Source organism: Camelina sativa, chromosome 18 (assembly GCF_000633955.1).
Source record: "Camelina sativa cultivar DH55 chromosome 18, Cs, whole genome shotgun sequence".
Lineage (NCBI taxonomy): Eukaryota > Viridiplantae > Streptophyta > Magnoliopsida > Brassicales > Brassicaceae > Camelina > Camelina sativa.
This window is the reverse complement of record NC_025702.1, coordinates 12,527,807-12,546,360: the sequence shown is the minus strand read 5'-3', so window position 1 is coordinate 12,546,360 and position 18,554 is coordinate 12,527,807. Positions and strand designations below refer to the sequence as shown.

General features: G+C 37.5%; 5 protein-coding genes across 5 annotated transcripts; 1 reads left to right on the top strand and 4 right to left on the bottom strand.

Moving 5' to 3' along the window:
- Positions 1,750-4,065, bottom strand: LOC104761318 (retinol dehydrogenase 12-like). Its single transcript, XM_010484390.2, has 7 exons — positions 3,824-4,065; positions 3,606-3,726; positions 3,308-3,425; positions 3,025-3,161; positions 2,715-2,816; positions 2,516-2,608; positions 1,750-2,422 (listed from the first exon to the last, which is right to left on the bottom strand). The coding sequence occupies exons 1-7, from the start codon at positions 4,045-4,047 to the stop codon at positions 2,087-2,089; spliced, it is 1,131 nt and encodes a 376-aa protein (XP_010482692.1). The 5' UTR covers positions 4,048-4,065; the 3' UTR covers positions 1,750-2,086.
- LOC104761317 (nephrocystin-3-like) lies at positions 4,105-6,878 on the bottom strand. The gene is made up of 9 exons (XM_010484389.2): positions 6,727-6,878; positions 6,318-6,515; positions 5,971-6,229; positions 5,737-5,887; positions 5,439-5,661; positions 5,254-5,345; positions 5,029-5,164; positions 4,620-4,951; positions 4,105-4,504 (listed from the first exon to the last, which is right to left on the bottom strand). Exons 1-9 carry the CDS (start codon positions 6,774-6,776, stop codon positions 4,254-4,256), a joined length of 1,692 nt encoding a protein of 563 aa, XP_010482691.1. The 5' UTR covers positions 6,777-6,878; the 3' UTR covers positions 4,105-4,253.
- On the bottom strand, positions 6,966-8,730 carry LOC104761316 (50S ribosomal protein L9). Its single transcript, XM_010484388.2, has 6 exons — positions 8,629-8,730; positions 8,336-8,507; positions 8,097-8,231; positions 7,671-7,781; positions 7,469-7,573; positions 6,966-7,382 (listed from the first exon to the last, which is right to left on the bottom strand). Exons 2-6 carry the CDS (start codon positions 8,483-8,485, stop codon positions 7,218-7,220), a joined length of 666 nt encoding a protein of 221 aa, XP_010482690.1. The 5' UTR covers positions 8,486-8,507; positions 8,629-8,730; the 3' UTR covers positions 6,966-7,217.
- LOC104761315 (KH domain-containing protein HEN4-like) lies at positions 8,902-12,446 on the bottom strand. The gene is made up of 8 exons (XM_010484387.2): positions 11,384-12,446; positions 10,631-11,086; positions 10,294-10,542; positions 9,965-10,210; positions 9,700-9,770; positions 9,471-9,579; positions 9,256-9,382; positions 8,902-9,175 (listed from the first exon to the last, which is right to left on the bottom strand). Exons 1-8 carry the CDS (start codon positions 12,077-12,079, stop codon positions 9,156-9,158), a joined length of 1,974 nt encoding a protein of 657 aa, XP_010482689.1. The 5' UTR covers positions 12,080-12,446; the 3' UTR covers positions 8,902-9,155.
- LOC104761314 (putative aminoacrylate hydrolase RutD) lies at positions 14,645-18,031 on the top strand. The gene is made up of 11 exons (XM_010484385.2): positions 14,645-14,888; positions 14,978-15,161; positions 15,292-15,374; positions 15,453-15,553; positions 15,736-15,831; positions 16,165-16,218; positions 16,310-16,458; positions 16,585-16,702; positions 17,192-17,279; positions 17,401-17,630; positions 17,713-18,031. Exons 2-10 carry the CDS (start codon positions 15,121-15,123, stop codon positions 17,595-17,597), a joined length of 927 nt encoding a protein of 308 aa, XP_010482687.2. The 5' UTR covers positions 14,645-14,888; positions 14,978-15,120; the 3' UTR covers positions 17,598-17,630; positions 17,713-18,031.

Genomic DNA, 18,554 nt, shown 5'->3' with positions numbered 1-18,554 from the left:
TAAAGGAAAAAACGAAAGGTTATTGATACACTAACTTCTCATGTTATTGATGTTCTTGTATTTTGGTTTCTGACAAACTCATAGAGCTCCCCAATGTGCATGCCTTTGGCTTAGCAATAATCTCAGTGTTGATGACACCGTGCATGGCCCTCCTTTTGCTCTTCAGTCTTAACAATCTTAATCGAACCATAAAGAGTTGTGTCATTGTGATGCTCAAACAAACTCCACATAAACTCAGTTTTTTTTTTTCGGAAGAAACATTACATAATTGAAGTGCAAGCGTCATCACATATATTTTTAGAGATTCCAATGTAATAATGCAAAGGCTAACGCCAAGAATCAAAAAAAAAAAAACAGAGCCCTCGTTATAGAACAGAAAAGTGGAACTAGGATTGAGGTTGAATGACGTAAGGGGCTGGGGAAATCTGAATTCCATCAACCTTAACATTATTGCCGATATTGACTTTTCCGAAGTCATAGCCTCCCACGTAATAGATGCAGTTTGGGGTTAGGTCATTCAAGCTAGCCTGGAGACAGAAAGGTTCGCCTTTGGAAGAAAGAATAAAACAGAGATCTCCAATGTCATTAGTGCAGATAGCGGTTTCGTTCTCAATTATCTTGAACACCAAGAACCGCTTCGTAAGCACCCTCTGTGTCTTCTCGCAGCATCGTGTGTACCACTTAACCGGAAACGTTCGACCTGTGGGTGATTCCACCAAGTGTTCGCTCTTGCAACACCGAGACAACCGCTCCCACTCCGACTGCACAAACTCTTCATAGAATGGAATCCGCATGTTGTGTGGTTCGTGTTTATCAAGATCCCAAGAACATATGTGGGTGCCTCCTGAAGCAGGCATGGAGAACATGCCATCTCTCTTTGAATACGTGAGTCTGGAGGACGAGAAGCCTGGATCTTCGATTCTGATGTTGACCCACTCGGGGTTTTTCTGAGCAGGTCTGCATAAGCTGAGTTGAGGACCGAGGAACTTGACGGCCACGATGCAGTCCTCGTCCTCGGGAGAAGAGGAGGACATGGCCACGTTGGTTACCAATTGGGTTTGACAATGAGGCAGAGTAACAAGAGGAGGCAGTGAGATTCGCTTTGGATCTGAATCTGAAGCACTAGGGTTGAGGTCATCTTGGAGACGCACTACACCGTCTTTCAAAGTAGCTACTCAGCCATGAGATGCTCCTATCGTTCCCGTTTCTGTCATCAGCTCCATTGGCACCTTCTTTTCCAAAACCTCAGTCCCAGAAGAACAAGAAGATTCAGAAACATCTGTAACGACGAGTCTACCGATAAGGTTCAGCGCCGACGATGTGATAGAGAGGGGTTCCAGACAACTTCATCATCATCATCAGAAGAAGAACAAGTAACAATTTGTAATTGTGTGAATCTGAGTACGCATTGATCACGTATTTATAGGCTTACAAGTGATAAGGTTGTATATCGAAACCTAACTATGTCAGATATTTGCAAATCCAAGATTCTCATATATATCCGATCTAACAACAATAACAAAGCGAGAAGACAAGAGGATCTTACCAGCGCAGGTGGTTTGCTCAGACAAAGCCTCGAGAGCCGGCCGAGAAGCAGAGAAGACCTCATAATCCTCTCTTGGTTAAGACAGATAGTGTAAAATAAACCCTAGATTGAAACATTTCTGTGTCCCCTGATTTTTTATTAATAAAGACAAATTGCCTTGCCCACCAAGTCTATGGTTCTTTGGACTATATCTTAGTTACAATATTAAGGTTAATTATTATTGAATGTATTTTAAAAGAACTAAACATATTTATCCCCTGGTACTTTTTCTACTAAAATATATGTAACACGACACGACGTTTTTTTCGACAACAATCAAAGCCTCTTGTAACTTACAAAAGAAGGCCGTTGCACCCTTAAAAGAAAAACCACATTGGTTAAAAAAAAATATGAAAGCTAATCCGTGAGATCTCATCATTCATCTTTTAGGATGTGTGTCGTTAGTGTAATGCAGCTTTGAGGTCATGTTGTAGAAGCTATCAAATGGAGAAAAGAAGAGAGAGAGCCTATATCGCCTTCTAATAGACTTGGGAGGAAGACTTATTCTTGATGAGTGCCGTAACGGCATTGCACCTCTTGTCCTTCTATAAGCCTCTCCAATGCATCAAGAGGAAGACCGATCAGCTCCATCGTCTTCTCCCAAACTCTGTTCGCTGTTTCTATGTTGTGTGCTTCTTCAGAAGGCTTTGTGTGTTTGCAGTCTTGAGATATGAACGTACAAATGGGTTTATCATCCGTTTTTAGCTTTTCACAATGCTCTGGAATCTGAGCGTCTGTCGCTGAGAAAAGTGTGCTTCTACAACCTTCTTGAGGCGAAAAGATGAAATATGGTATCAACGCATATTGAACTTGAACATATCTCGGCAGATCCCTTGCCTGCGGAATTGGATGTTCAAAACGGTTTAATGCAATATAAGTTCTGACTCCTGAGGAACAAGAAATGGAGAGAGACTTAAGAGTAATACTCACAACATTTGTAAGGACAATCCCGGGGGATAAACAAACAACGCTAATGTGAGTTTCTTGAGGCAGCCTTTTCAAAAGAACATTGCTAAACATAACCTGGCCAGATTCAATTGAAGGGAAATAGAAAGTAAGTCCATTAGTTGCTGAGACTAAGAACAAAAGAAAGAAAAAAATTTGAATGCTCTTGTGTTTAAGTTCTCACCTGTGCAAGCTTGCTGCCAGAATATCCTACGAGGCTTGTAAACTTTCGTCTACCAGAAACAACATTCATGTCATTCGGGTCAACAAATCCGACATAATGCATCTACCAAAAGAGCAAACCCAACAAACAATGATCTTGCATAAGATGGGAATGCACAAAGAATAGTAATGAAGTAACCCTGTATATCTATATATACCAAGAACTTTCACTTTGTTTAGAATCTGTTGGATACCAAGAAGATTCAAACTTTTCAACATCACTACAGAACTAAACGAAAAAAATAACTCAGTGATCATGAACTGATACTTACAACAGAGTTGACATTAATGATTCGGCTGGAGGAGCCTCGGATAAGCGAGGGCAAAAGGAGTAGTGAAAGCAGCGATGGAGCTAAATGGTTCACTTGCAAATGCTGCTCATATCCATCCTTTGAGAACTTCTGCTCCTCTGCACAAATCAAGGTAGGAAGCAACTAAGCTGGTTTTGCTCAAACATGTATCTGGCAATCTTCAGCTCATTGGCAAAGGAGAAAATAGTTCAAAGTTTAAGAGCTAAAATGCAATAGAAGTTCTATTATTATATAACCAACCGACCTCCCATGGCAAATATGCCGGCATTGTTAATTAGAACATGCAAAGGGGATAATCGCGCGTTCCACACATTGCAAAATCCGACAACCGAACCAAGAGAGAGAAGATCAAGTTCCATGGCCTTGTAGTAAAACAAACATAAGTATATCTCATCATATCTATAGATTCTTATATAATAAGATCACAAACACTTCTTGATCCATTTCACAGTTTCTGGATTACACATTGTTGACTATGCTTTATTCCAAGCAAACACATTGCTAAGTATAGTCTATGATGTGATGATCAGATTAAGATTTACCTCGAGATTAAGAGGGAGACCTTTACCAGACCACTCGTTCTGCCATTGTTGAATCAGCTCATGAGCTGCTTTTGTGTTCCTCACAGCCATAACAACATGAGCACCAGCTTCTGCAAGCTGCCTGCAAATTTTCACACAAACCAACTCAAAAGATCAGCTACTCTTCTTCATGTTCACAAATTCCTAACCAAAATCGACCAACACGAATTCAAAAAAACCTAGCGGTTTCGCGACCAATGCCGCTGGTGGAGCCAGTGACAATGCAGGTGAGGTGGTTGAGCGAAGGAAGAGGAAGTGGATTCTGTAAATGAGACGACATGACTCTCTGGAAGAGAAACTCTTGGAATACACAACTCCATCCTCTGATTAACTCTATCCACCCCAATCCTTCCTTCTTCTTCTTCTTCGTTAACGGAGACGTTTCACTCCTCATCTTCTTCATCTGATGATTTTGATGAGAGAGAGATCTGTGTTTTAAGAGAAAAGACAAAAAACAGTATTTGCGTGATTAAAGATTTTGATTATTTTATTAATTTTATGTTAATCCTCCCTCACACACCTCGGACTTGTCGCTAATCACATTTGTCGTTCTTTGGAATAATTAAATTAACAACATAAATTCGAAATTAACAACGTTACCACAATACTCTAGAAGCTAAGACTCTGCTTGTATCTCTCTCTAATCAAAGCTAATCTTCTTCTAAACTTAAATTTCTCATCTTTCATCTCCAATTTATCCAAGAAGTGCACAATCTTCTGGAGTGTAACAATGAGTTCTTGTGCTGAAGGACCAAACTCTTTCTCTTGGATCATCATAACCCTTTTCAGCAATTCCAGTAGTTCTTCATCATCTCTTCCTAATCTCGCTTGGATAGACACCAAACAGTCCAGCGCCTCACCTGCATTGGGAACATATAGTGGAGATAGATATATACCATCGAGGAAACAAACTTTGAAAGTTTTATTCATACAAGAAATTTCATTTGATCATATTGTGGAAGAGAGATATTATACCAACAGGGAGAGAGTCTTTGCCAAATGCGTTCTCACGGATTCTTAGAACCTTTATGGCTATTTGCTCGGCTTCCTCATCACGGTTCAACTGAGAAAGAGTAACTGCAAGATTCAGCATTGGGAAAGTTACGGACTGATCATCTGAGCCAACCGATTTCTCCATGATGTCCAAACAAGTTCTCAGCAATCGTTCTGCCTCTACATAATTCTTGGAACGTGAGTAAGATGCTGCAAGGTTTATAAGATGTGTAGCCATGCTAGGATGGTTTTTCCCTTTAAGTCTCTCGTTTATTAATAAGCATTCTTCTAGTAACTCCCGTCCTTCATCTCCCCTGCGAACAAAGCAAATGCTAGTGGCTTAATTGAGTTCCTCAATCACAGGAAGAAGATTAGAGGCAAAGGAGTTTACCTTCCAACAAAATGAAGCAGCTCGGCAAGATCTATCCTCATGTTTTCCAAGACACTGTTGTCTATTGCCATATAATTTGAATCTTTGATTATGCGTAGAGCGTTCTTGTAGATATCAACGGCTTCATCTGCATCGCCTGTTAAGAAAACCCGAGGTATAAGACCATCTCTTCAACAAAACTCATAGTTACCACATCAAAACAGAGTAGGGAATTATAGAACCTACCTTTTGAGCACTTAGCATTAGCAAGGGAACACATAGCCATGCCAACTCTTCCATCTTTCTCTCCATATATCTTCTTGTATATATTTATAATCCTAACAGATGGAAAGAAAATGGAAATAAATCACATAAATTTGGGAATAACTAATGTAAAAAACTTTCACCATTGAGTTCTTTTCACAGCGTACCTGGTAAAAGGAATTTCCGCTTCAGCAGCTTTACCTTCTTTGAGCAGAAGTTTACCAAGTGAAAATAACGGCACCACTAGATCCTCACTTTCAGAACCTCTATTCCGTTCCAAGATAGTCACCGTACGCTCATAAACACCTACCGCTTTAGTGGCTTTTCCATCAGAAGCAAAACTCTTTGCCAAACCAAGTAATGGTGTGACGAGTAGAGTATTGCATTTACCTAGCGCACAGAAGTGGTGTTGGTTAAGGACAAATGAAAGCAAAAAAAAAAAATATGGGTTTCGAAGATCATTACCATATCTATTCTCTAATATACGAACAGCCCTTTGTTGAGCGAGTATAGCGTTTTCGAACCTTCCTATTGCCGAATACATACTGCCAGCATGCATAAGTACTGAATCCAAAAGAGGTTCGGAGTCCTCTAAATTATCAACAATCTTGTTTATCTGCATTTGTTAACTTACTGTTTTAGACATATACAACACAATAAAGAAACAGAGTTTTTTCTGATATCTGGCTTCAGACTCACCATATCAAGCAATGCCCGGACAGGTTTCAAGTCTCCAACAGCCATATATCCCAACGCAATGATGTCAAGAACAGCAGCTTGTTCGATACCTTTCAAACCGGAATCCATCTCTTCTTTCACAGCAACATAATTCGCTCGGAGAAGGTCCATTGCGTCTCTTTCCTTACCCATCTTCACCATAGCTTTGACTTCGTTAAACAACTCTTGCAATTCCATCTCGAACTCTTTCATCTCATTAACATTGTTGCTTGGAGTAGACCTGCTTTAGACAGACAAAAAAACTCATCTAAATTCTTCTTTCCATGAGTTAAAACAAAAACATCAATCAAAACCAATCAAGTTCTCACCTTTCAACTTCAGAAACACCAGAAGTAACATGAGTTGAGGCCGTTTCTGAGGAAGTGATTGAATCAACTGGAGTCGATAAAAAATGGCGGGCGGGAATTAAGTAGAGCACAGGTTTGCGTTTCTGATTACGGAAACAAACACACTGCCATGTCGAATCTCTCGGAGAAATACTCGACTGAGAACTTAACTGACTCGCCCTGAAAACCCAAAATCACAAATTCAACAAAGACACAAAAGCCAAACATTTTCGGATACCCAATTCTTCTAGAGAGATATTGAGCTAAACCAAGTCATTTTGGATCAAACTTAAGCTACTTAACAGTAATATGATACCAGACTCAGAAATTAAAAGACTAAGCTTTTTTCACTAAAAGGCTTAAACTTCAAAGCGACAAATGAATCGTTTACCATTTGGTGAGAAGAGTCGTCGAAGAGAGGAGAGAAATAGAAGACACCATTGACGACGGAGTGTGAAGCTCTTCGTTCTCGTGGCCACGGTACCGCTGGCGCTGAGTCGCCGACTGAGAAATAGCGCCGTTTTAATCTATCAATATGACTGATGAGCTAATTTTAGAGGGCCGGAAATAATATAATTTTATAGTTTAGACCCAAATGTTTTAAACTGTTCTAAATAGACACATGAATAATTTGCACAAAAACCCTTAACTTATTATAATATTCTGGTCGAATTCGGTTTTGATACAACAAAACTTTGATTCATATGGTTTGAATTTAAAACCGGACTAAACCCGGTTTATACAACTACAAAATAGAAACGAGTGAAAGGGAAATGCAACTCATTTGTGTTTGCTAACAATGTTTCTGCAATTCCAAAGACTACATTAAAACAGATTGGAGAAGAGAACTATCACTGAAGGAAGACTTCCAAATGCGGAGAGTTAATGGCCACGGACTTTGACTTTGAGAATCCATTGCACAGTTCCTTGTGGCAAAGGAATTGTCTTGGGGAATTTCAGAGGCACCTCGTACTCGCCAAATGTTTCCAAAGGCGCCGTTAAAACCACGTTGTCTGGATCAATCTTCACACAGAGCTGCCTCGCCACCTTCATAAACCCCACACAATAACCAATCATTACAAGATATAGTTGCAAAAAAACTTGTCTTCACTTACACGGAAAGAACAATTTACCTCAGCGACAATCTCTTCCTTTGTCACAGGAGTTTGTACATCAGGTTTGTCGTCTTTTGAAGAGCGGTTTTTGAACTTTTCCTTGTCAATCAACTTCCTCAATACCTGTTAAAATCACAAAAATGGATCCCATGTATACACCATTTTTAAATATTCCACAGGAACAAGAATGCTGAGAGTTAAGAGGGTTAGTTAAATTTACCAAATTAGCATTCGCCAGGCGCTTTGCAGCCTTTTCATACTCCTTTGTCTGGACTTCAGAAGTTTTATGAACCACCTTAACCTCCTCTTTTTCTTCTTCATGATTATACATCTGAACATATTCCCAATCAAGAGAAATCAAACACTTTCCCAAAATTACTGTAGTACCATAACATCATCAGGGCAAACCAAAACTATCTGCGGTTCCCTTTACATCTGAACATAATCCCCATCACGAAATCAAATGAAAGGAAAAGCCTCCTCTTAACACTAAACAAAAATAGCTTCAGTACCATAACATTATCATATCAGTTCAAAAGTTATCTGCTTTACCCTTGACATCCAGAACTACACATCATCAAGAACACAACCTAGATACCAACAACAACTAGTATGAGCTTAAAAGAAGAAGGACGTGTGAATAAACCTTGCGTTGCTCTCGGATGAGATGAGCATACTTGTCAATGTTAGGCACAGCAAGTAGTTTAGGCATAAGATGATTCCTGAAGTATCCAGGAGCTACTTTCACAGTCTCACCAGCTTTGCCAAGCTTCTCTATCCCCTATAACAAAACCAGATCAGATCAAAAGAATAGTCAAAAAAAAAAACACCACAAAACATCTGATTCATTTCAAAAGACTCATTTCCAGAATCATAAAAACTCACTGTTGTAAGAATAACTTCCAATTTCCTGTATCTAACACCTTGACAAGCGAAAAGGAGAGGATGATGAATCGCATTTTCAGACTTGTGATAAGCTTTCCCTCTTGAAACTACATGACGAATCACGTTTCTGCTTTGCCCAACGTACGCCATTTTCTCGATTCAACTATGTTCTCTGCGACCAGATTACAAATGAGAGAGATTCCACAATCTTTAAAAAAGAAAATACCCTAGAACACGACGGATATGAGAGAATAGAGAAAACGAAAAGAGCGGAATAAGGAAGAATCAATCACCAGTGAAGCAGCGACGGCGGTGCGATGCGACGGCTCCTTTTCACGAACTCGGAAGAAAGGGGCTAAGGAGGAAGCCGCAGGTGAGGTTTTAGCAGTGGCAATTTCTGTAAAAAATAAGACTTAAGAATTAATTAATTTCTCACCCCAAACTTTTCTAGTTTTGCAAAAACAGCCCCAATCTCGTATATTTGTATAATTCCGTGTATTTGAGAAAACTTCATTATAAATTTTTTTATTGCACATTACAGAATACAGATAAGAATACAATATGGATGAAGATGAATGCAAAATAGAGTCTTTAATGGATTACCTTCGGATTAAACTGTAGTGACTAAAATAATGTAAAAGAAGATTAATAGACAACATTGAAACCAAAGAGTGATGGTCAAAATGTGGACTGTTCATCTAAGCTACTGCTCATATTGCCCACTGAAAACATCCTATATATTCAACAATTGATACATAACTCCACATTTTCTCAGTTTCTTGATCTACATCCCTGTGTTCACCGATGATCCGGTCCAAGCTCACGGCCCATCCTCTTGTACTACACCAAACAAGGAACGGAAATCAGACTTACCGATCAGTAATATTCGATATAAGAGTTTGGAAATATAGAAAACTTACTGCTCAGGATGAAGCCTTGGAGCAAGCTCTGTGCTCTCTCTGCCTGCTCGGGTGTACCCGAAATTCGAATGATATTCTGTGTTTCTTCTGGTCGGTCTTCAACTAAGGTTACACTAGCTCCAGACCACTGTAAACCAAGCGGGAAAGAGAAAAGACAAAGCGTCAAGAATTTTTGATGATTTGCACCATTCTAGTTACAATCAAAAGATATTCACCTCACTGATTTGTGCAAGCTTGTTTCTTGATTTCGTAACGAGCTTAGGAACAACTGCATCTGGTAAGACAACTTCAAGAGTGCTCCTAGTAACAAGTGGCACTGCCATTCTACAGAAAGCAAAAAAAAAACACAAAAATCAGAAAGGAGAGGTGTGAAACGAGCACTTGTTGTTTTGAAATATGTTTTTGTCTATGGTTCCGGAAAAAAAAAATTCAGAGTTTCTGTACCTGTTTGTCGTGACAGGAACCTCATCCCGGTATTCACTTTCTCCCGCCTTTGCAACTGATCCAAAACCTTCCTATCAAAACCGAGAAAGAAAAAAAAAAATATGTCAATATAGGGTAGGGACGTTGAACGGATGGACAAGAACCATACGCTACTTTCCAAGAAGTCAGGTCATTATGCATAATTGTTTCAATGTCATAATGAGTCTGAACCTAACTGATGACAGATGCCTTTGTATTGAAAAAGATTGTTGTTAAGAACAGAAACCTTAAATTGTGACATCATTGTGCTAGCTGCTTGCTGCAAGGTCAGATGGGAACCAGTAAGACCTTCACGGGAGTGAGTTGTGTTATGTGACGAAGCTACCTCCATTACTCCTGCAACACCTTCAAGAGGGCCAGTTGTGGATGTCGAAGCTGGTGGTGTCTCCTTTTGAGAGTTGTACATATGACTCCTCAATCGTAAAGTTAATTCAACAAGTGCCTCTCGAGCTGCTCTTATCTCGCCAGCAATCTACATTGACATAAGAATTCTCTTTTGAGACTTGAAGTTGTTTAGAAAAAAAAGCCCAAATCCTCGAAAATAGACAAACAGACCTGTATGGCAACATCATTGATAGAAGCACATCGGGGAAGTTCTTCCCTAGCTAGAATTTGTATGCTTGTTCCAGTTAATCGTGATATCTCAGATACTGATCCTGCTTTCCCTTCCAAACATACGGAGTCTCTAGATGAGACAAGTAACCTTGTTGCTATTACATTATCTTTATCCGGAATAAGATCTATGATCTGAGTTTGGATGTGCAACAAGGCTTCTTGAGCAGGGAACATAGGATCATCAGGAGCCTAAGCAAAATAAGAACACAAAAGTTCAACTTCACAATCGTAAATGTAACAGATGATACAGAAGAAGGTCTGGGGATATTTGGAGTACCTCTTCCGAAGAAATGGTGATTATCTGTTCATCAGAACCAGCTACTGGGTCAGATACTCTCACATCCACGCCAATCTCGTTTTGAAGCAAATCTATTATTCCTTGTGATTCCCCAACAACCCGAACAATCTTGTCAGCTGGGCAGAGAATGCGGAACACAAGCTCTTCAGTGTAGAAAGGCTGTGCATTCTCACCAACCGGAACTGCTGAAGCTTCTTCTGCATAGTTGGATTGGCGAGAACTGAAGTTGTTGTTTCTATAATTATTACCATGAGGAAACCTATCTGATGATTGTCTTCTTTGCTGTGGGATGTAATCATCCGAAGCAGCTGGAAACGGCCGTTCTGGTGAATGTACACGCCCTTGGAAATTACTACGATCACGGTGCTGACTCTCTCTTAAACGCGATGATACAATGGCTAAAGCGTTTTTCACTGCATGAAGTTCACCAACAATCTGAACAAAAGTAAAAACATCAGAAACGCATTTCCCATAGGTAAGCAAAAATTAAAGAAGGCTTAAACCATAACACACATAAGAGTTATTTGACAATTGTAAACAGCCTCAAGCTCACAATCATAGTTATAAACTATCAAGCATTGCTTCAATCTCACAGACCATCAATCAATTCAGTAGAGTTCACTAACTCTCAAGTTCATTTCTCAAATTCTTAATTAGATTCACCATTTCATAATATATTTTCAGGCAAATTGCAACTAGTTAAATTTCTCAAATATAGCAATTTTTTCAGACCTGAACAATCTCTTCAGAGAGTGAAACACAACGAGGTAAGTTACTCTCTCTTGGAAGAATCCGAATATGAGTCTTAGTTTCAATCCTCATCTGCTCAATAATCTTCCCACCTTTACCCAACAAGCAACCAACATGCATCCTAGAAACCACAAGTCTAGTCACAACTCTCCCTCCACCAGGTCTAACTCCACCGTAATCCTCCTCCTCTTCAGTCTGTGCACCACCATACCCAAACTGAGGTTCACTCTCAAGAATCCTATCGTGAACACTAAACAGAGCCTCCTGAGCAGGAGAGAAAGACGGCATTCTCCCATCAGGATCACGCCGGCGATTGTCTGAAATCTCAATGATACGCTCAGCGTCTCCGGGAACTAGCTCGTGCACGTTAATCCACGCGCCGGTGTGCTGTCTTATCGACTTAATGATTGTTCCGGATTTACCAATGACGCCTCCAGCTTTAGCGTCGTGACAGAGGATTCGGTAAGTCGTGGTTGCCATCGTTTCAGGGTGAGACTTCGATGGCCGGCCATTTCCTCCTCCACCTCCGCCACCACGGTATCTGTTATTCCCTCCGCCGCCGCCGCCGCCGCCGCCAAAATGGTAATTATTGTTGTATCGAGGTTTAGACCTGGGCATGGAATCTCCATCATAGTCTTGGTCATAGTGGTAGTTTCTCTTCGATCTAGATCTCTCCATTACAATCAAATCCGCAAACCCCAACAAATCAAAAGTTCAATCTCAACTAGTCTTTTTTATATCAATCTCGATGGCAAAAGCTCCCAAATTTTTCGAATTCCGAAGGTTTCTATGAGATTTGATTGTTCACAAAGACCCTAATAAGTCTACAGTACCCAATTACTTTCCTTTTTACCGGATATTAGGAAAAGGAAGAAACTTTACGGTCAATTTCACGGGAAAACTTGGAAGGCGAGTCCAAATTCGATGGAGGCGAATTGGGTGTAATGAGGGTTCTTGTGATTTGTGAATCAAAAAAAAAAAAAGGAAACCAAGTTTTGAAGTTGAGAGTATAGAGAGAGAGACCGTGCCAAGGGTGTTTTAGTGGTGTGCGCTAACTACGGTATTGGCCTGAGTAATAAATAATATACAAAACGTTATCGTTTTGAGAACCTTATAGAAATTTTTGGGTATGGTTAATCTTCAACAACTCAAAAGACTCATATTATTAAGCTAAAACAGATTTGCTAGAGCTAGACATTGAATCGGCATGGGTCAAGATTAACTCTTTGGCTCGCATAACGTATTACTAGATAATGAAAATGTAGTACATAACATTTTTTGAAAAATATGATATGATTAAATACGTAACCAATTAGATGATATTCCGTATCACGGTTGTAAAATTACTTTTAAATATAAAATGCATTGTATTTTTTTTGTTTCTATTTGGTAATGTTAGTTCTTATAATTGTTACTATATTAGTTGATATGATATGATTAAATATGTAACCAATTAGATGATATTTCGTGTCACACACGCACGAATTTAAAATTGTTTTTAAATTTAAAATAAATTGCATTTTGTGGTTTGAATTTGGTATTGATATTTATTATAAATGTTACTATATTTATTTTATTTTACTAGTAGATATAGATTTTCCGTTTCAGATTAAGTTCCGTAAAATGGTTTTACGTAAATTTCAAAAACAAATAAATGTTTCTGTTTTACCTCATATAAATTTCTTCTAAATTATTTTCATTCGATGTTACAATAAAATATTAAGGATAAAATAGAATTCTTCTCAAACATTTATGAAAACCTAAAATGACACCTATTACAACACACCTTTGAAGTTTTAGAACGACAATTAAAATAAAACGGTGGAAATCGTAAATAAGTCAAAATTTAAACTATATATCATGTTGTTTAAACATTAAAATATTATATTAAAATTTAATTTCAAATGATATTCTTTAAAAATTTGTCTAGTAATAAAATATTAAAATGTGTAAACTTTTTTTTGTAAAGACAACAGTTTCATTTTTATTAATAATTTAATATATTAGGAAAATAATTCTTTTTGTTACAAAGATTTAGGGAAAAATCTTTGATGAATCTAATATTTAAGAAAACAAGATAAAAATGAAAATATAATAATCATTGATTGAATATATAACAAAAGTAAAAATTTTGAACATTAATTTTTCCTTTTAATATATAGTAGATATAGTAGGTGTGTTCAAATGTTGGACTATGAATACACTCATATGGTAAAAAAATCATTTGGGGAATATAAGTTTTGGATCCTTGAATACCATTTTTAGGTCTAATCTAATCTGGACTAGACCAAAATTATTGACCTAAAAATTAGAAATTTTATAATTGATTAAAATATTTTATTTAAAGGTATTTATAATAAAAATCAAAATAGAATTTAACTGACCCGAAACTTATATTTCTAAAATTAAAAGATAACAAATTCCAACTAAATATCCAATTTGAAACGAAACTTTATAAATCTAAAAATTGTGAACAAATTTATTATCATTGTAAGGATCGATCCAATCTTCACAAGAAAAAACAAAACTTACAAATAACTAGAATGAGAAAAAAATAGCATATCGAAACATGCTCCTCATACTACAGAGTTTTTGTTTTCTGTTATGAATATTGTCACTGAAATTACACCACCACATGTCGTCTACAGTCTACATTACAACATGACAAAACAACCCTTGAAAAATTCTAAAATAAGAGCCATATGAAGACTTGAGTTATGGTATTTTCTTTAACTAAAAATTTTGGTTTCTTGCTTATTATATTTTAGAATACTACTGAAACATTTCAAAAGAATGGTTCGTGACCGTATTTCTTGACTATTTCTCATTATATTTCTATCACATCATATGTATTTATAAAATATAAATAATGAATATCCAGATTAATAGAAAAATTGATGGGATGGAATTGAGATGTTCCTTGATAAAGAAAATAAAAAAAGAACACATTGATAATATCATCAAATAGCCTAGTTGATATCTTAATTGATGCGTGAGTGTTACTTTTTTCACGTGCTATTTTTCTACACGGTATAATAATAATTTCTCATGTCAAAAAAATATAATACTAATTTCTTTTCTTTTTTTTCGTGTAAAAAGTTTGACCGTTGACCTTTTGTATTAGATATTTACCCGCCAATAAAATCCAGCCGACCAATCCTACGTGGCAGTCATAACCTCCACCCAAAAAGAACCGAACCGAACCGAACCACCACAAAAGGCACAAACCCAATCTCTCTGTCTGTCTCTCTATAGAAAAGTTCTTTCATTTCTTCTCCTCTTCTTTTATTTTTCTCCGGTTGCTCAATCCGATCCCCACCCAGACATTTCAGAGTTTGAGAAATCAAAAAAAAAAAAAAAAAAAACGATGCCTTTTGCGAGGTGGTGAAAGAAGACGTCGGCCCAGAGACGACGCTTAACAATGCCGCAGTCAAGATCTTTTACAGAACATATGGTCATGGTCCTGTCAAAGCTCTTCTCATCATTGGTCTGTAAATCTCCCATCTTTTTCCCTCTTTTGATTGGTTACCCTGAGAGATTTCGATTTCAATTGTTTTTTTTTTTTAATTGTTTCAGGTTTAGCTGGAACCCATGAATCTTGGGGTCCTCAAATCAAGGGATTGACTGGGAAAGATAAACCCAACGACGACGACGAGGAGGATGGAATCGTTTCCGATGATGATTCAGGCATCGAGGTTTGTGCTTTTGATAATCGTGGTATGGGTCGAAGCTCCATACCTACCCACAAATCCGAGTACACGTTAGTCTCTTTCTCTTTCTGTTGCCCCCAATTTCAATATTGAAGAACTTAATTCTCTACTTTGTGTTCTTAATTTGTGAAATTGGTTTTGTTAGCTTTCACTCAATTTGGCTTTTGTATATTGGTGCAGAACAACGATAATGGCAAAGGATTCAATTAGTTTGTTGGATCATTTGGGTTGGAAGAGAGCTCACATCATTGGCCATTCTATGGGTAACTTTTGGTTTGTGTTTTATTGGTACTTTAAGTAGTTTTATTGCTTCTTAGTTCTTTTGGCTTTTTGATTAACAGGAGCAATGATAGCTTGCAAGTTAGCTGCGTTGGTGCCCGAACGGGTTCTTTCTTTGGCTTTGCTTAATGTTACAGGTGGAGGTTTCGAATGTTTCCCCAAGGTACTTGAACGATAGACGTGGCGCTATTGTTGAATCTTCTTTCTTTTGATAGCACTGACCTTGTTCCTATGTGTGAATCTGTTTCTCATATGTAGATAAAGTTTTGTTTTTATGTATCACAAGATACACACTTAGATACAAAAAATCTGACTATGGCCTTTTGCTTTTTTATGTGCTTTCAGCTTGACCGACAAACAATTTCAATTGCGATACGTTTTCTGAAGGCAAAGACTCCTCATCAAAGGGCAGCTGTTGATTTGGACACACATTATTCAAAGGTGGGGACTTTTTAGTTTCTTCTTTGATGTTCTGAATTTGTAAGAACAAAATTTGGCATTGAGCATTTGTTAATAGAGTTTGAAAATGCATTTTTTGAAAGTTTGCTTCATTGCAACTTTCGTTCTATATTGCAAATATTGCTGCTGTTCTCTCTGTGCCGTTGGAGCAAGCGATCAAATGAGTGAATTGGCTGACAAAGTCATTACTCTCGAAGAATTATTAACAATTAACTACATCAAACCATTGGTCTTTAATAATTATGTAAATAAAGTAAATTTTTATTACTGTCCTGAAGAAATATTTGAGCGTTCTCATGCTGTTTGTATATGCAGGATTACCTAGAAGAATCAGTAGGAACTAACACAAGACGGGCAATTTTATACGAGGTGGGTATACTAGTCTTTATGTGAAATTTTCTACTATATATACTACTAATGAATGATTTAAGGGAACTAATATTTGAGAGATGCAATACAGCAATATGTAAAGGGAATATCAGAAACTGGAATGCAGTCCAAGCACGGGTTTGATGGCCAACTTAATGCTTGTTGGTTACACAAAATCACAAAACCAGAGATTGAACTAATCCGCTCGGCTGGATTTCTTGTCTCAGTCATTCATGGAAGGTATGCAACACCAACGCAATTAGAATCAAAGTCACCTCATGCACTCAGTCTTGAGTTTGTTGATCTTGTAAAGCATCTTTACCTCTACATAGTATCTAATTTGAGTATGTGGTGGGTTATATGCAGACATGATGTGATTGCTCAGATATGTTACGCAAGAAGATTGGCACAGAGACTATATCCTGTTGCTAAAATGGTGGATCTTCATGGAGGTCATCTTGTAAGCCACGAGAGAACAGAAGAGGTACTACTGTCTTATTTATTCATTCATGTCTACCTTCTCTATCTCTTTTGCATCCGATGTATGTAAGACTTAATCCGCTGTAAATGTTAGTGGATGTCATACTCAGATTACCGTAACTTAACAGAAAATATATAAGACCGAAATGAAATCACACTATCCTGAAAATAAGAACAAGTTGGCTATGAATTTAATTAACTGACTTAATCATATATGGAGAAAAGTTCAGAGAGCCTGCTTGGAAGAATTTTGACTGTTTTACTGATCGAAAGTTGTATGCAATCATACTGTTACTTAATCGTGTAGTCGGTGTTTGTTACGATAGCAAACTATAAAGACTTACAGGCTCTGAGGTGTTTTAGGAATAGCATTGCTTGCCACAATATGGAAGAGGGAACAAAGTTTCCCATGCTCTGATCAGTTGTCAGTATCTCTATTTCCTCAGAACCTGGAAAAAAAAAAGATTAACATGTACCTTCTGGTCAATTTCAGGTTAATAAATCTCTTCTCGAGTTAATCAAGGCGTCAGAAATGAAGAAAAAACCAACTGATTGGACTAACCTCACCATGGAAGATCCAGGTATAGATATACACACTTCTCCATTGTTTAGGCCTTTTAGACCAGCCTTTTTCGTTGAAGGTGTTGTTCTTAGACTAGCATCAGTATACCATTAAATGCTTGCTCTGTTTCGTTTCCTCAGGTTATTTCAAGATGAGACTAACATTGATTAGAAGCTCCTCGGAAAGCAAGAGTGCCGTCTCTCCTGGACATTTCATAATGGAAAAGTTCAATCGCTTTCTACTTTTCCTCTTCGGACTTCTGGTTTTGGCATTTGAGTATGCAAGAAGAACTTTCAGGATGGTAAAACCCGTCAAAGTTGGACCTTCTCTCACATAACAATAACCCTTCACATTCCAATTTGTCGACCAAGTAAGCTCCTCTTGACTGCTGAACTATATCAAAGATAGAACATTAGAAACTAAATTTATCATAATCTGACGTCTTTCGACAGAAATTGTCATACAAGCAATGATGCAGTGATTCAATGATCAAGCTGATGAAAACATAAGGGCTTAAAGATAATCTTGCTGCAAACAGAGGCTAAGAGAAGGAGACACTGCTTTTACATGGAAGAGATAATACAATACCAACTGTCGATATATACACACGTGTAGAGGATCAATACAACACATTTGTTCTGCGAATGTAATATGTAACTATGAGACATCGAAATCTCAGTTGAGATACGTGTTTCTGTGTACCTATATGAGAACACAACTGTTTCTTAAAGTTTCTGCATAAAAATAAGAATTACAAAGAGTCCTATTCAATTACGCTAAAATCACTAGGCTATGATTATTATCTCTATAAATGAATAAAGATCATAATATTAGAAAACAGTTCAATGAATTGATATAAACATTGATTCTAGCTAGGTTTCATGAATCTTTCATGCATCAAAAAAAAAAAACATTCATGAAGGATAGCTTCTATAGTTATGAAACATTTATTATAAGATGATGAAACAACTCAACAAGCTAGCTTGTAATTCTTGAAACAAACACAAAAAATACGAAAGAGATGAGAAGAGGACGACATGCCTGGTACTGTTTCTGCCTGAAACCAAAGCTTCATTAAGCTTTTCGTCGGTGAATTATGTGCGTAGCTGAGAGATGGAAGTTATAATCTAAAGAACCAGAGAAAGAGAAGAGAGAGCGAAGAGATAGCAAAATGAGTAGACGAGAGATGCTTCTTAATTAGTATTGTGTTCAAAGATTCCTTCATGCAAGATATACTCTTCGAATATACCCATATCCCTCAATTCGTCTCGCTACAAAAAAAAAAAAAAAAAAA

Bases quoted from the DNA above. Each gene is read 5' to 3' on its own strand.
- LOC104761314 (XM_010484385.2), top strand. From the start codon at position 15,121: ATGGGTCGAAGCTCCATACCTACCCACAAATCCGAGTACAC. The intron at 16,219-16,309 runs GTGGGTATACTA...GATGCAATACAG, and splicing joins GACGGGCAATTTTATACGAG to CAATATGTAAAGGGAATATC. The intron at 16,459-16,584 runs GTATGCAACACC...GGTTATATGCAG, and splicing joins GTCTCAGTCATTCATGGAAG to ACATGATGTGATTGCTCAGA.
- LOC104761317 (XM_010484389.2), bottom strand. From the start codon at position 6,776: ATGGTGTCTTCTATTTCTCTCCTCTCTTCGACGACTCTTCTCACCAAA. The intron at 5,346-5,438 runs GTACGCTGTGAA...TCCATCTGTTAG, and splicing joins GCGGAAATTCCTTTTACCAG to GATTATAAATATATACAAGA. The intron at 5,165-5,253 runs GTAGGTTCTATA...TTTTCTTAACAG, and splicing joins TAATGCTAAGTGCTCAAAAG to GCGATGCAGATGAAGCCGTT.
- LOC104761316 (XM_010484388.2), bottom strand. From the start codon at position 8,485: ATGGCGTACGTTGGGCAAAGCAGAAACGTGATTCGTCATGTAGTTTCA. The intron at 8,232-8,335 runs GTGAGTTTTTAT...GTTTTGTTATAG, and splicing joins TGGAAGTTATTCTTACAACA to GGGATAGAGAAGCTTGGCAA. The intron at 7,782-8,096 runs GTTTATTCACAC...GAATATGTTCAG, and splicing joins TCATCCGAGAGCAACGCAAG to ATGTATAATCATGAAGAAGA.
- LOC104761318 (XM_010484390.2), bottom strand. From the start codon at position 4,047: ATGAAGAAGATGAGGAGTGAAACGTCTCCGTTAACGAAGAAGAAGAAG. The intron at 3,426-3,605 runs GTAAATCTTAAT...TTTTACTACAAG, and splicing joins GTCTCCCTCTTAATCTCGAG to GCCATGGAACTTGATCTTCT. The intron at 3,162-3,307 runs GTCGGTTGGTTA...TGATTTGTGCAG, and splicing joins CGGCATATTTGCCATGGGAG to AGGAGCAGAAGTTCTCAAAG.
- LOC104761315 (XM_010484387.2), bottom strand. From the start codon at position 12,079: ATGGAGAGATCTAGATCGAAGAGAAACTACCACTATGACCAAGACTAT. The intron at 10,543-10,630 runs GTACTCCAAATA...TATTTTGCTTAG, and splicing joins TCACCATTTCTTCGGAAGAG to GCTCCTGATGATCCTATGTT. The intron at 9,383-9,470 runs GTGAATATCTTT...CTTGGTTTACAG, and splicing joins AGCTTGCACAAATCAGTGAG to TGGTCTGGAGCTAGTGTAAC.